The sequence below is a fragment of the Colossoma macropomum genome, unplaced genomic scaffold (genome assembly GCF_904425465.1).
Source record: "Colossoma macropomum unplaced genomic scaffold, Colossoma_macropomum, whole genome shotgun sequence".
NCBI classification, from domain to species: domain Eukaryota; kingdom Metazoa; phylum Chordata; class Actinopteri; order Characiformes; family Serrasalmidae; genus Colossoma; species Colossoma macropomum.
In genome coordinates, this window is record NW_023495530.1 from 803,723 (window position 1) to 818,268 (window position 14,546).

Genomic DNA, 14,546 nt, shown 5'->3' on the forward strand with positions numbered 1-14,546 from the left:
GAACTAAACTCTTCATATATTCGCTGTACTTTAAAACTAGTTTGACCAAACGTTCCATCTGTGTGTGTGAGTGTATGTATGTATATATATACACACACACAAACACACACACACACACATACATATATATATATATGTATGTATATATATATATATATATATATATATACACTGTTTTTTGTCTTTCTCACTCTGTTTATGTCCCTTGCTTTTTTTGCTCATATCCTTTTAAGTTATTATCATATATCATTATTGCATTGATTCTGAACAGTTACACGATACATAAATACAGTGAGTAAAGGGAAACAGTCACTTGGCAAGATAGCAGTAAAATAAACTAAATTTAAAATTAAATAAATACACAATGAACGAAAATTATAATAGCAATTCCAATAATAATAATAATAATAATAATAATGTACAGTATCAGGAATAATCAGATACAGGAGCATTTTAAACATCCTCCAGGGCTCCAGATGCTGGAGAATGTACTGTGTTGTTTTTTATTGGTAAAATTATTGTTATTTTTATTTTATTATCGTTAAACAATTGTAATCTTTTTCATTTTTTTATTCTATTATTATTTATTTCTTATGCTATATATATATATATATATATATTATAATTTTTTTTCTTGTTTTCGCTCTCGTTGATCCGCTCGTGACGTCACGGGCGCTGGCGCTGGCGCTCGCGCTCGCGCCCTCCCCCTCCCCGTCAGCTGCGCATCACAACAAAAGTAGCGAGGAGGAAAAAAAGAAAAACAAACACACACTGTCACCGTCTCAGCGTCTCGCGGCAGCGCGGAATCATGTCGAGCGGGGAGGAGGCCCGACGGCCCTCGCTGTCCTCCTCTTCGGTCGGTCTCGAGGCCCTGTTCCCGGGCTGCTCCGGGGCTGGCGCAGGCGGAGCGGAGCCGGGAGACCCGGAGCTGGCGCGTCTGCGGCGGCGGCTGCAGGCCTGGTTGAGTCCGCACGAGGCCGCCGTGCTCGGCCTGCAGCGCCTGCTCGTGTGGGAGAGGCCCGTGCGCAGCGGAGCCGTGGCGCTCGCGCTCAACACTGCGTTCTGGTAAGACCGCGCGCTGCCCTCACTGTGTATGTTACCTAGGATACGTCGTTTAACGGCTTTTAAACGCTGGTGTGTTTTTTGTTTTTTTTTCAGAGTAACGACCGTTACGGGTTTTTAAATTGTGCGAGTAACGGCCGTTACGGAGCGCCGTGTCTTTCGTTTTTTAAACGTGTGCTGTGTAAAAACTGTTAGTAAACGTTGCTGTTTTCGTTGTTGTCTCGTTGTTGTTTTCCGTTACGGCGGTCACTTTTAATTACACGTCGTTAATCCTCCGTGATGGGAGTTAGCCAGCTAACCTAGCTAAGTTAGCTAGCTTGCTAACGAGCCAGCCCTCTGTCCGCGGCAGCGCCAGTCAGCCGTTAGCGCTGTTTTATTAACGTTTAACTGGGTTTCTCAGCTCGGAAGCTCGGAAAACTGAAGTTTACAGCGAGAACAAACTGACTGTCTTCATCTTCACGGACTGTTCCGGCACCTCCTGTTCAGTTAGGCTAACGTTAGCGCAGAAGTCCGGGCTCCGCGGTCCGGTTCCGGTTCCAGCCCCCGTGTTTACAGTGTTGACATGGTGGAACCGCAGCTCTCAGTGCTGTTCTGAGGCCTAGCACGAGTTCCACACATACAAACGAACCCGTACTGTAGCTCTCAGTCGCCCCGAGGGTCTCGGATAAGCTGTGACTTGGTGAATTTAGGGACCCGCATATCTAGCACAGAGAAAGGAGACACGCTCCTTTATCCTGAGACGTACTTTACCATATGGAGCTGATGGTGTAGTTAAAGCCACACTCTTAAGAAGGGTGGTTCTTCAGGGGTTCTTTAGCCGAGGGAATGGTTGTATTTAGAACCATGAGTTCTGTATTGATTCTTTTGCTTAAATGGTTCTTTGCGTGGTAAAATGGCTCTTCATATCGATTCTTATTGAATCGTCTATTGTTACAACCTTGACATTGTAACAAAAGGAGAACGTTTAAGAACCAACAGTTCTATATAGAACCGTTTTATGCTTACATGGACCTTCCCATGTTTAAATGGTTCTTCAGATTGATGGAGAATGTGTTGGAGATGGCTCTGTATAGCACCAAAAAGGGTTCTTGTGTTGTTTCAAGCTTGACAATGCAACAATACCAGAAACCTTTTGGTGCTACATAGAACCATTTTCAAGACGTTCTATACAGAACGATTTGCAGCATAAATTGTCCCATATAGAACTCTCTTCTGTTGTTACGGTGTCAGGCTTGTAACAATAGAAGAGCCCTTTTTGGTGCTATATAGAACCCTGTACAACACATTCTCTATCAATCTGAAGAGTCATATTGCCAGCTGTGGAAAACCATGTAAGCATGAAATGGTTCTTTGTAGAACTCTTGGTTCTAAAATGACCTTCTACTGTTACGTTGTCAAGTTTGTAACAGTAGAAGAACCCTTTCTGGTGCTATATAGAACAATGTACAGCACATTCCATATCAATATGAAGAACTATTTTGCCAGCCGTGGAGAACTATGTAAGCATGAAATGGTTCTATGTAGAACTCTTGGTTCTAAAAGGACCCATGGTTCTAAACATAACCATTCACTCTATAAAGAACCCCTGAAAACCCTTTTCTTTTTAAAGGCCGTAGCGTTAGCTCCTTAGCTCTCAGCGGGGTCTGTGGTTTTGTGGTCGGTAACGTTGCCCGTGTCTAAAAGCTGAAAGTCCTGTCTGTGTTCTAGGCTGCTGTCCTCCACGTCCTTACGGCCCTTGTTCCTCCTGAGCGCGTCTCTGCTTGTCCTCACGTTACTGGAGAGATGGAAAGACAAGCTGCCTCAGATAACCGGTAAAAACAGCTCTCACTGTCTAACCTAACACTGCTTTCCAGAGGTAGAGGTCATCCAGTGTGGTTTGTTGTGAAATGGTAGATTGTAAAGACCCTGATTGTCCTTAAAGTGGTGGTGGTAGGAATGGGCGGGTCACGCTGTTTACAGTGCAAATGTAGCCATCAGGTGTAAAGTAGCCATTTTATTTACTATCCAAAACCACCATCCATCCATCCATCTAATTCAAAAACATACTGTACTTTTAACATACTTTTACTTTTTTAGTCAATGGAACCAGAATTTTTTCCACATCATTTTGGGCCAATTCTTTTGGTGCATTCATCATGAAATTTACACACAATTTAAAGGATAACAGGCATTTTCAAATTACGTCAAAAACTGAAAAACGTCAAAAATGGAGTCATAAGGTTTTGTTCCGAGTGGTAAAACAAGGGCAATAATAAGTTTTATTTGGGCCCTGTTGCCTTACAGCGCCCTGTGAGTACCTCTCTGCCTTGCATGGATATATAAAAATATGTTTTAGGACAAAACATCATCTCAGCGCTATTATAAAGCAGTATTGTGTAACAACGTTCATGTAAGCGCTTTCTGTGAGGGAGCTTTTACATGCATTAAACTCTTCGGACGTCTGGTTGCTATCACCACCACTGTGAACAGTTCTTACTGTAAGTTTGTCTAGATCGAAGCGTTTCATTCTAAACCACTCTGAATGATTTTGTTTACACCTCAGTGATGTAACTATGCTGCCAGTTAAGTTCAGTTGGTGGAATTCTTTTGGCTTTTGGTCTGAAACAGGGCTGAGGAACATCTGTCCTGGAGGGCCGGATTCTTGGACCATTTGGTGGTTTTCTTGCTCAAACACACATGATTCAACTCAGCGGGTAATTGCCAGGTTTAGAAATTGTGTTAGAGCAGGAAAATCACCGGACTGTGCTGGACTCTGGCCCTCAGTTTCGCACCCAGATCTGGAAAAATTACTAAAGCCTCAAAATGAGAAAGCAAAGCAGCCCAAGGAATTTAAAACTGTGGGAAAAGTATACTGCTTTCGTTAAAGCAGTGGTGTCCAAAGTCCGGCCCCGGGACCAAATGCGGCCCTCGAACAGATCAAACTCAAACAGAGCATATGTTTTACAGTGTATTATAGGTGGTCCGCCAGCCAGTACGCTGCAATTCTTCCTTTCACCTGATGGTAGCGGCTGACAAGACCTGCAGCTTCGTTTAGTGAACAACATTTAGTCAAGACTATAGACATTAGGCTCAAACTAAACACTGAAAACTGATGATTTTGGTGAGATGGAAAACTTCTTATCAGAGCAAATTCAGTAGTTCAGCAAATATTAACCCTTTAAGGTTGAACAAAAACGTGGCTACACTGCATTTATTTGATATGTAAAGAACATTAACTAACAAAACCGAAAATCTATAGATTTTTGTTTAGTCTGTCTCACAAATTATATTTTTCAACAAGTAAACACTTGAATAGGAATATGAATAATACATTAGACATGTAGTATTGTTACTTTTAAACAATTTATTTGTTTATTATAAACGCTTATTAATCCAAACTACTCTGAATGAATGATCCAACAATAAAAGAAGCCTCATGCATCTTTTATACAGTGATAGGAAACACAGCAGCTCACAGAAAGATCAGATTCTGTGCGCTGATATTTTGAATCATTTGTCAATATGTATTTTAATACAGTACAGTCTGGCCCTCTTTGGAAAAAAGTTTGGACACCCTGGCGTTAAACCATACTTGAGTAGCAGTGTAAGTGTGCTATGACTGCAATTCTCACAAAAGTAAAACTCTGATTGTTTTTTTTCCAGACTGTTGCTTCATCTAGAAGAATATTCATAGAGAAGAATTAAAATTATATTGGTGCTTTATTATAATGATGTGGTTTCATCCATCTTCTTTGTTCACACAGTGCGGCATCCAGAGGCCCCAGTCATAGAAAGGTATGCTTTTTATATATCAGTGTTGCATGTAAAGTGCTTGTTATATATATTTTGTTCTAAGCTTCCTCAGTTATTAACATAGAAAGACCATTTCTCCCTGAATATAATGCTTGGGACCAAATTGGGACAAATAATCAAATACGAATATTAACAGTAATATTGCATTCATACGGCTAAGGAGGAAAAGGTATTAAAATCTGCATATATGTTGTTTTAGTTTTTCCCATTAACTGAGAATGGCATTAAAACTTGTAGCACAGATGTTTTGAGTCATCATTTAAGGTCATACTCAAAATTTTACACTCTTAATTAGTATATAAGTTGTGATTTTAACATGTTTTAGTGATAGGTGGTGGTTACAGTGTGTGCATCACAAATAATAAGACATTAATTCCTGTTATCTGATCTGTTTGGTGGTGCAGAGAAAGCATGAGCGTCCACCCTAGACTTTTGAGCGTGGATGAACTGAGCCACCATCTGGCGGAGAGCTACTTAACCTGTAGTCTCTACATCCAAGAGATGCTCCAGTACAAACGGCAGAATCACGGCAAGGTGAGGAGGACACATGTTCCCCCAACTATGAGAGCAAGTCTCTAGTGCTTTAAGTTAAAGGCTTAAAAAGGAATTCCAACATTTTTTTTTCTGCATAATTGAATCATTGAAATGTTAGTCATTTGGAGTGGTTTGATCTGAAATGGTGCTTTGTATTGGACTCCTTTACAGTATTTTTGATAGGAACCAAGGGTTGTGATGTCAGCCAGTTTTGTTCGGACCAATCCCATTTTTTTATTTTTTATTTTTTTACCCCTGCCTCTGGTTTTTGAGTGTCACCTTTCCTCTTGGAACTGAGTTATAAGGGGTGGTGGCTGAAATCTTGCCCCTACAGGCTTCTAGCGCTGCTCTGTAGGCGACCCTACGAGTCTGCAGTGATAGCAGAGGAGGGTAAAGTTCAGCAACCTCACTGCTGGGCTTTAGTTACATTTAGGGCATCGTATGCCTTCAGAGAGGGGGCAGTTATTTATTATTACCCACCCTGATTCTTCAGTCATACGAAGCTGAAGTCAGCTGTTCACCAGCCTCTTGTTCGAATTTCCCTGTTCCACCTTAAATGGAGCAGCCTGAGGTGCCTGAATGTAACCATTTAAGGTGGAACGGGGAATTTAGCTAGCTACTGAGACAGAAGTGTACTATTAGCAATTTTTTATGCTTGTTATGTAGAAAAAGACCATAATACACTGAAATGACATTAAACTAAGACAATATGATGGTTATTGTATTTTTTTTAACAGAGAAAATTCTCACATTTGTGGGTTTCATTGGTCTCTTGTTCAGCCATGTTACCGGTTTTTCTTTTTTCTCATAACACTCTTGTTTGGCGTGTGTCTCTGAAAAACCTCCGTTTCGAGGGCCATGTAGCCCTAACACTTCACCCTACCCCTCTATCTGAACAAAAATTGGGACACCCATATTTGGACATGGCTTGTGTTTGTATAGTTGTTGAAATCAGTAAACTAAATAGTTCCACATACCCCTGTATTTTAGTCTTGAGTGCACCAGAATTTCATGTTAAAATCACTGGAATGTTCTTCTTGGAACGACAGCAACGGGCATTTATAGAAGGGATTGGTTTCTAAACTTGTCACCTGTTTCACCGCACAGGAGTTTTCATGTCTAATAATAAGAATAATGTTAATAACAAAAGATAATAAAATATGTCTTGTATAGTATTTTTGTAGTGTTGAAGAGTTTTACAATGGTAATAAAACGCAGAACACTAGAAGACAAACGAAAGCAGAAGCAGACAACAGAGAAGAATAGCTCGGTGGTGAGTTGTAAGCTAGAGAGCAGAGATGGGTTTTGAGATTTAAATATGGAAATAGATTGATACTACCGGTTGTGTGGAGGAACAGAGAGTTTCATGTCTGCATCGTAAAACAAGGATTCAGGCATCAGGCAGCGTATTTGGGGCAGTCGTAGGCTGGAGGTTAGGGAACCAGCTCTGTGACTGGAAAGTCGCCGGTTCGTTCCCCTGCGCCGACAGTACGTGACTGAAGTGCCCTTGAGCAAGGCACCTAACCCCTAACTGCTCCCCGGGCGCTTTGGATAGAGCTGCCCACCGCTCTGGGCAGGTGTGCTCACTGCCCCCTAGTGTGTGTGTTCACTAGTGTGTATGTGGGTGTTCCACTGCACGGATATCGAGGTGAATTTCGATGTCGAGGTGAATTTCCCCGTTGTGGGACTAATAAAGGATACATTTCATGTAATAACTTTCAGGGGCATTAAAATCTTCAGACGTCTGGTTCCTTTTACCACCACTGTGAACAACTCAGCACTCAGCAACTTTCTCTAGACTGTTTTCAAAATTTCACAAAAATTCACATCAAACCACTCGGAATGAAAGAAATTAAGTGAAATTCCTTTTTAAGACTTTATACTTCTGTCTTTGAATAGCAGTTATATGTAATGCGGTTCATGTTATAATTCTGCTGATTTCTTGAATAAGATATGGGTTTGTTTGTGTCTTATCTCTCTCTCTCTCTCTCTGTGTGTCTCTTTCTTTTCCTTTCAGTTTTGTGCAATGACATGCTCAGGATGCCTCCTGCTAGCTGTGGTTGGTCACTACATACCTGGAATCATGATCTCCTACATAATATGTGAGTCTTACTGTTTGGGTTGCTTTGCCCTCTTTACACTCAGAGTTTTGTATATCGTGTTTGTTTTTTTATATGTAGGTGCTGCATGTGATTAGGTTTAATTGTCTCTGTCTATGTTTTTTTTTGTATAGTGCTGAGTGTCTTGCTGTGGCCCCTGGTTGTGTACCATGAGCTGATTCAGAAGATGTACACGGGGTTGGAGCCCATCCTGATGAAGCTGGACTACAGCATGAAGGGAGACACGCAGCACCGCAAGCACGACAAAAGAAGTGAGCCTTTCCTTTTTTTGGCCACCCACTTGTCTCCTCATGTCAACTGTAGCCAGGTCCTACCTGACTGTAGCTCCCGTATTAGACACTTCTGTGTTGCTGTAGCATGTAAAACCTATTATTCTGTCTCTTCACATGTCCACCTACACAAACGTCTCCCTATTCAGTAGTAGGATCTTCCATAATTATAAGCTCATAATGGTAGCAACTACGGTAGTGTTGCTCCTGTATTTTTGAGGCTTGGGGCTTCTAAAATACAAGAGTGAAATCCAAAAACAAAGGTGGAACAAATAAATGCTCTACTTTTTAAAAAAGCCCATAAGGAAAGCTGAATTCATATGAAAGTTTTCATACGAGTTTGATGTAGGATGTAAGCCCTGAGTGCGTTTACATGCACTTAATAATCCAATAACTGCAGAAAATCAGATTTTGGCAGTAATCCGATCAACACGTTTACATGCACTTGAGTAATCAGACAATGGGGAAACTCCAGGTCTACATGAGTCAGACAGTAATCAGATTTCTGCTTTGCAACCAATCAATAAAATCACAGAAGAAGACGTGACGTGAATGTAATGTAAAACTCAAACTTTATGCCGCAGCTGTTTTTTTAAAAAACATTGTGCCACTTTACCTGAAAATATGAACATCCATCATCTAAAGGATGAAGAGTATTTAAATCCTTCATTTTGTCAAGCATTCTGTTTCAGCTTCGCTCCAAAAGTGTTTTACTGACGTCTTGCAACAACGCTGCTTGCTTATTTCCGGTAGCGCAGTCACACGTGCACAGACTGAGAAATCCGAAAGAAATCAGAGTAAGAGTTAACATGCATGGAGAAATCTGATTACTGTGCTGAATTCCAGCCTCGATTTCTTAATCGAAAGTCTAGATCGGAGTATGGTGTTTACATGACCATTTGAATAATCAGATAACTGCAGAAATCCGATTATGATCGTATTATTAAGTGCATGTAAACACACTGACTGTTGCAGAAGTCACTCCCCAGTTCATACGGTTTTCGTGTCGCAAAGACATATTTCTGTATTCACCTTTAATTTTCATGTAACGTATTTCCAGATCATGACTGTTTTCACCAAGTCAGTTATGATTTTATGTTACAGTAAAGGCTTCTGAGGCATTTTGGCTCAGCGTGCAGTTTGTGGCTTTAACTACAGCTGAATAAAATGAAAGTACAGCAAAAATTAACGTTACGAGTATAAATCACTCAAGAAAGCTCAGAGTTTCGAAGGACATGAACTTGGCTCTATTATTACTGCTTTGAAAAAGCCAAGTTTGTTCTTGTTGAAATCGGTTGCCATTGGGCCTCATTTACCATACGTTCTTAAGAATAAATTTCTTCTTAAAACCCACTTATGCAGTTTTTATGAAGATTCTGACATTCGCCAGTGTTTTCTTATTTAGGATTTGTTCTTAGGTAAGAACAGAATCCACACACATACTCAAGAGCACAAAGATGCAAACAGTTTTACAGCTTTTTTTTTAGGACTTTCATCAAGAACAAATGTAAAGACTTTTTATGGCTCGAACACATTCTGGGTGATGAACCTAGCTCTCAGTCAGTGAAGCTTCATGATGGCTTCTGTGATGCTGGCTGATCCTCCGGGAGCGACTGGCGTTCGTTCATAGTCGTGATTGTTTACCTCTGGATGAGCCGTGAAGCCGCGTGAAGCTCTGTTCTTTTGTGCATGCGGGTCAGTTTAGGAGCTGATCTGTTCAGACTGATGTCGCATACAGATCACGTTTAAAAGATATTGTGAACAGCCAAACAAAAAATTCAGATTTGGGCCACTTTTACCTGCTGTGTGAACTTAGCCTTAGCTTCCTTGTCGCAGAGTGGACGTGGCGGAGTCACGTGACTACGGGCGCGGTAGTAAGTTTTAAGGGAACAGTACATGAACACAGAGAGTGGGGAAAGGATTAACAGAATTTAAAAAAAAATCGTAATAACCGACATGGGCAAGATTATGACGGTTAGAAGTTCTAAGTGTCGTTTTTGATTACTTTTTGATTAATCGCCCTGCCCCAGCCAAAACACATCTCATTGTTCCATCAGGATAGTTTGTCCTTTTTCCTGAAGTTGTCTAATGAAGTATCTGTGTACGCAGAGGTGAAGAAAGAGCAGGAAGAGGGAGATGAGCCAAGGGCAGAAACGGAGAGCGAGAGTGAGGAGGAGCTGTCCTGCTTTGCTCCCACTGTAAGTTTAATAAACATATGATATTCTTGAACAAGCATTGTGCACCAGTATTCGTACCCGTGTGCCGTCGAAGAACCGAGGAAATGTGATGCATAAACACAGTCTGTTTCCTCTTAAAGCTACTAGTATAACTTCTTAAGTTTCATCTTTGGTCTGACCGGTTTATGGTGATGCCGGCTGCTGATTAGCTGTTCTGTTGTCGCCAGGTGGATGTGAAGACCACAGCTCTAGCGATGGCCATCACCGATTCAGAGCTGTCTGATGAGGAGGCGTCTATACTGGAGAGTGGGGGGTTCTCTGTGTCTAGAGCTACTACCCCACAGCTCACGGACGTCTCTGAAGGTAATGTACAGAAGTCTAGAACAGCATGTTCTCAAGACTTGCTGGTGTAGTTCACTTTATTACCGTTTCCTTTCATTTTAGTTGATCCTCTCAGTTGATGAGTGTGCTGGGGGTAAACTGACGTATTTGAATGTGTTGTTGTAATTGTTTTTGTTTGTAGTGAATACAGTGATTCCACTACAAACTCATGTTGTCAGTAATCATGTGTTTTTCTTAGTCACTTTACTCTTTGGAATGATGTCTGAGATGTTATGAGTCTCGTGACTACTGATGTGTTTTTGTAAAAGGGAAGAATGCTTTGCTTTTTGTCCTTTTTAAAAGCACTTTTGTTATATTCTCGGTCAGTGACCGCAACCTCCCTAGAAAGCTGTTGTATTGTTTCTGCTATGCAATCTAGAAGTTCTAGATTAACGGGTGTTGGAATGTAAAGAGACCTCAAATTACATTGGACCTGACATTCTTTGGAAGGTAACTTGGTTAAACTGGTTCAGGTCACTCGTTCGAAACATCTACAAACGAAAGCCCTTTTTATTTTTATTTTTTTATTTTTTTTTGTTGGAAAACTCTAGTGTTCTTTCCATTCACAGTGTTTCAGAATGCTCTGCTCTATCCACACTAATTCAAATGATTTACGAGTTGGTTTTCTAAAGCTCCCATAGTCAATGGCTAATAATACAGTCTTTGATGTTTGTTGGTTTTTGGTGTGCTTTGGCCTTAAAAGATGAATCTTAAATGCTCCATCTGTCTCCCTGCTGTCACAGACTTGGACCAGCTGAGTGTGCACAGTGAACCTGAGGAGAGCTTCTCCAAGGACCTTCCGGAGTTCCCCTCAGTGGACGAGTTCCCGTCGATCGAACCTGGTCTGTTCCACTTTCCCCTGGGTGTGCTTGGGTCTGGCCGGCCTGAGGGCTCCAGCACGGAGCACCAGGAGGACTCCCAAAGTCCCACCAGCCTCCTTATTCAGCACTTGGCTTCCCCACTCCACTTTGTCAACACGCACTTCAACGGACATGGACGATCCTCTGGAGCTGACCGGAGTTCAGCGGGAGCCGGGCAAGAGGGAGAAGGAGCTGCTCGGGCCGCACAAGGACCTACCCGGTCCCTGGAAGCCCTCAGCGAGGAGATTGTGAGCACAGCCATCTCCACCGTGGTGCAGAACACTCTTTCAGCCCTTCTGCGGTCCACAGAGGCCAGCGAGGGGCCTTCCATGGCGGAGTTCCTCCCCACCGAGACGCCGCCTTGTCCAATGGAGTCGCCTCTCGGTTCACCCGCGGCCCAGGAGGCGAGCGACGAGGACGTGGATGTAACCACCGAAGCCAGCACCGAGGAGCAACCGGACGTAACACTTGTTCCTGCCGAGGAGGAGGACTTTGAGCTACTGGACCAAAGCGAACTGGAGCAGATGGATGAGGGGCTGGGTCTAGGTTTCGACGGACAGGGGACGGGCGGTGGCCCGACATCTACGGACACGCTCCCGAGCGGCCAGCAACAGCAGGCTGACCAACAGGAGTCCTAGCTTGCCCATCATCCTTGCTAAACTGTCCCTTTTATTTATAGTCCATGTAGATATATATACCATACACTGACATATATGCTTTATGAGAAGGTCTGAAAATAATTTTTCTGTCAGTTCTGCTATTTGTGAGATCACTGTGACCTTTTTTTTGCTTTGTTTTTTCAGGTGAACCAAAACAAACCACAGAAAAAATGAAGTCGAAATTTAGTGGTGCATACTTTTTGGACAAAGAGTGCTGAGCGAGGGTCAATGCTTGCCATGTCCAGTAACTACAATTACACGGACCGGTGGAGCTGATCCGAATTAAGCGCTCTTCCTTAAACGATATTGGCCTCGATTGGCCAGTCAGTTTTTTTTTATTTTATTATTTTTTTTTTTTAAATAAATGGTAACAAACATTTTCAAAGAAAGAAATCACTTAGTTACTTGCTTAATTAGAGCTCTCGAGGTTAAACACCAGGGCCATGTTATTTCTTCCAAGTGATATCACACTTAGTAACATTAGTTCCAGATAATCTCGTCTAAATTTCTGTGTTGCGCACGTTGTCTGGTATCCCCCATCCTATGGGCCAGTCTAGATTTCCTTCTGTCTTGCTTTTTACTTCCATGCTTTTGTCCTGTTTGCCACTCCCGGTTAACAGTGGTGAAATCTAAACTGCAGAACCTCACAAGCAACCTGGGGATAATCTCACGGCAGCTGGACAACTTAAATCCACAGAGAAGATTGCTCAGTAGGAATGTTCAGTAACTGCTCTCCTATTGGCCAGTCTGGCCTACAGGCTTCAGTTACCTGGCTTACTGAGAAATCCTGCTTTGTGAAATACTCCCCAGGTCTAATATGAGCCAGATTCCTGTACTGACTCAAGAAGAGGAACTAACCCAGTCTACATTACAGCCTGCTGTCTGAAAAGAAGCAAGTAACTGACCAGCCAGGCTGACTTTATTCGTAGTTGCGAAAGTTTATATTTATAGCGGTAAAGAGATATTTTATCATTTATAGCCATGTTAATATATGCTGTTGTGTATATGTTAAGGGTTGGGGATTTTTTTTTATTTATGAACATTGGTCAGTTATGAAGTAAAAACGTATGCCTTGCACAGGTTACAGAAGATGTGGTTCCATTCAAGTAATTTGGCATTATTATCTCTGGTCTTGCACAATCGAAACATTGGATCTGAAGAATGTTTCTACAGATGACTGAAGCGTCCCGCCATCAATGTTACCCTTTGCGGTTCTCTGTAATCCATTAAGCACTTGTGAAATACTGCACAACGACAAAAATACAGTCGTGGGGGAGAAAAAGAATCTTACTTTTTTTAAAAAATGCCCCCAGCTTTGCTGATTTATAATCATTTTTCATGCAGTTAGATTAATGACTGGTGTGGATGGAGGAGTTTTAACTGGATGCACTTTGGAATTAATAATAGATTTGTAGGCATGGTAATTAGCCATTTCATAAGACCCACATACTGAATCAGAGCAAACCTTCTGGTGGGTAAAGTCTACCTGGATGTAATCGTCTGTAAAGCAGTGTAATATTTTAATTTGTGGGCTTCTTCTTTATCTTCAAATGCAAAGCGTCTACTGAGCTTCTACATGCAGAACAACTGGAAGGGAATTCTGAAAAATTTTCCCATCTCAGTTTTATTCTGCAAATTCAGCTCTAGTTTTTACATACATACATTTTTAAGGATGTTTCCTGCCTAGCAGGGTTGTTGTTGTTGTTCCCCTTTTTTTGAAGCGCCCACTATGAAAATGGAGAGTGGTTAATTTAAAAAAAAAAACAAAAAAAAACAGAAATTGGAAATGAAGTGATGAACAAAGCGCTTACGGTTATATGCACCCATTGTTTCCTGAAGTTTCCACACAGCTGTCACATTTTTGGTCTGCAGCCTCCTCATGTAGTCGTGCTTTAGGGACATTTATTTATTATAATTGGCCTTTATTACAGTTTGATTTGTAATCAATAAAAGAAAAATGTGCATCACAACACTGTAAAAAATGGCTGACTGTAGCATGAGTAGCACCTCCTTCACCCCATGCTAAAAGTGCTAATTTGACTGAAATAAGAGGGATCAAATAAGATTAGAGTACTTTGTTTTTCTTTTCTTTTTAATCCCCGCTCCTGTAGATAACCTCCGATCCTGTAAAAAGCAATGGAAACAGCTAGTTTGTTTTTTGAAACTATTAACAGAGAATGTTTGTGTAATAGTACTCGTGTTTTGCTCATGCTTTCACTGCTTCTTGATCGATAAAAGGCACATCATTTAACAAAAACGTAGCGTCACATGGTCTTTTCCTTTCCTTTGCTCTGAGTGATGTGATAAACAGTCCTGCAGTACTTTATTTTGAACGAAGGGGGGAGATATTGATTGATGCAGACGGTGTCATTTTTTTTTGCCATAATGAAAAGAAGCTCAGTGTCTGTGTTTACATGCAAAGATTTTTGCCAATCCAATTGAATACATTCTGATGACAGAGACTGAGGTGTTTGCTTCCTCACTCTACTGAACAACCTGACGGAAAATCTTCGTTTACATGCTCACCACAAGTAATCCGATTCAAAATGACGCGCATGCGTGGAGTACCACTTAGAGTAAACATTGCCATGACAACGAGCATCACGTGAGTCCACTCAGAGTGAGATGAGCAGCAGTGAGCAGTGCTTGTGTTTTTAATTACTTTAAAATGATGTCAGACTCAGGGAAACGT

General features: G+C 41.5%; 1 protein-coding gene across 1 annotated transcript; it reads left to right on the forward strand.

Annotated features, from left to right (window-relative positions):
- The first annotated feature begins 690 nt into the window (after window positions 1–690).
- Window positions 691–14,111, forward strand: retreg2 (reticulophagy regulator family member 2). The gene is made up of 9 exons (XM_036562826.1): window positions 691–1,065; window positions 2,770–2,873; window positions 4,806–4,836; window positions 5,259–5,388; window positions 7,406–7,490; window positions 7,622–7,759; window positions 9,887–9,975; window positions 10,182–10,317; window positions 11,079–14,111. The coding sequence occupies exons 1-9, from the start codon at window positions 809–811 to the stop codon at window positions 11,831–11,833; spliced, it is 1,725 nt and encodes a 574-aa protein (XP_036418719.1). The 5' UTR covers window positions 691–808; the 3' UTR covers window positions 11,834–14,111.
- The last annotated feature ends 435 nt before the right edge of the window (window positions 14,112–14,546 follow it).

What these genes read in the sequence shown, in the direction of transcription:
- retreg2 (XM_036562826.1), top strand. Translation starts at nt 809, where the DNA reads ATGTCGAGCGGGGAGGAGGCCCGACGGCCCTCGCTGTCCTCCTCTTCG. An exon ending in GCGCTCAACACTGCGTTCTG is followed by an intron (nt 1,066 to 2,769) that starts GTAAGACCGCGC and finishes TCTGTGTTCTAG; the next exon opens with GCTGCTGTCCTCCACGTCCT. An exon ending in GCTCACGGACGTCTCTGAAG is followed by an intron (nt 10,318 to 11,078) that starts GTAATGTACAGA and finishes CTGCTGTCACAG; the next exon opens with ACTTGGACCAGCTGAGTGTG.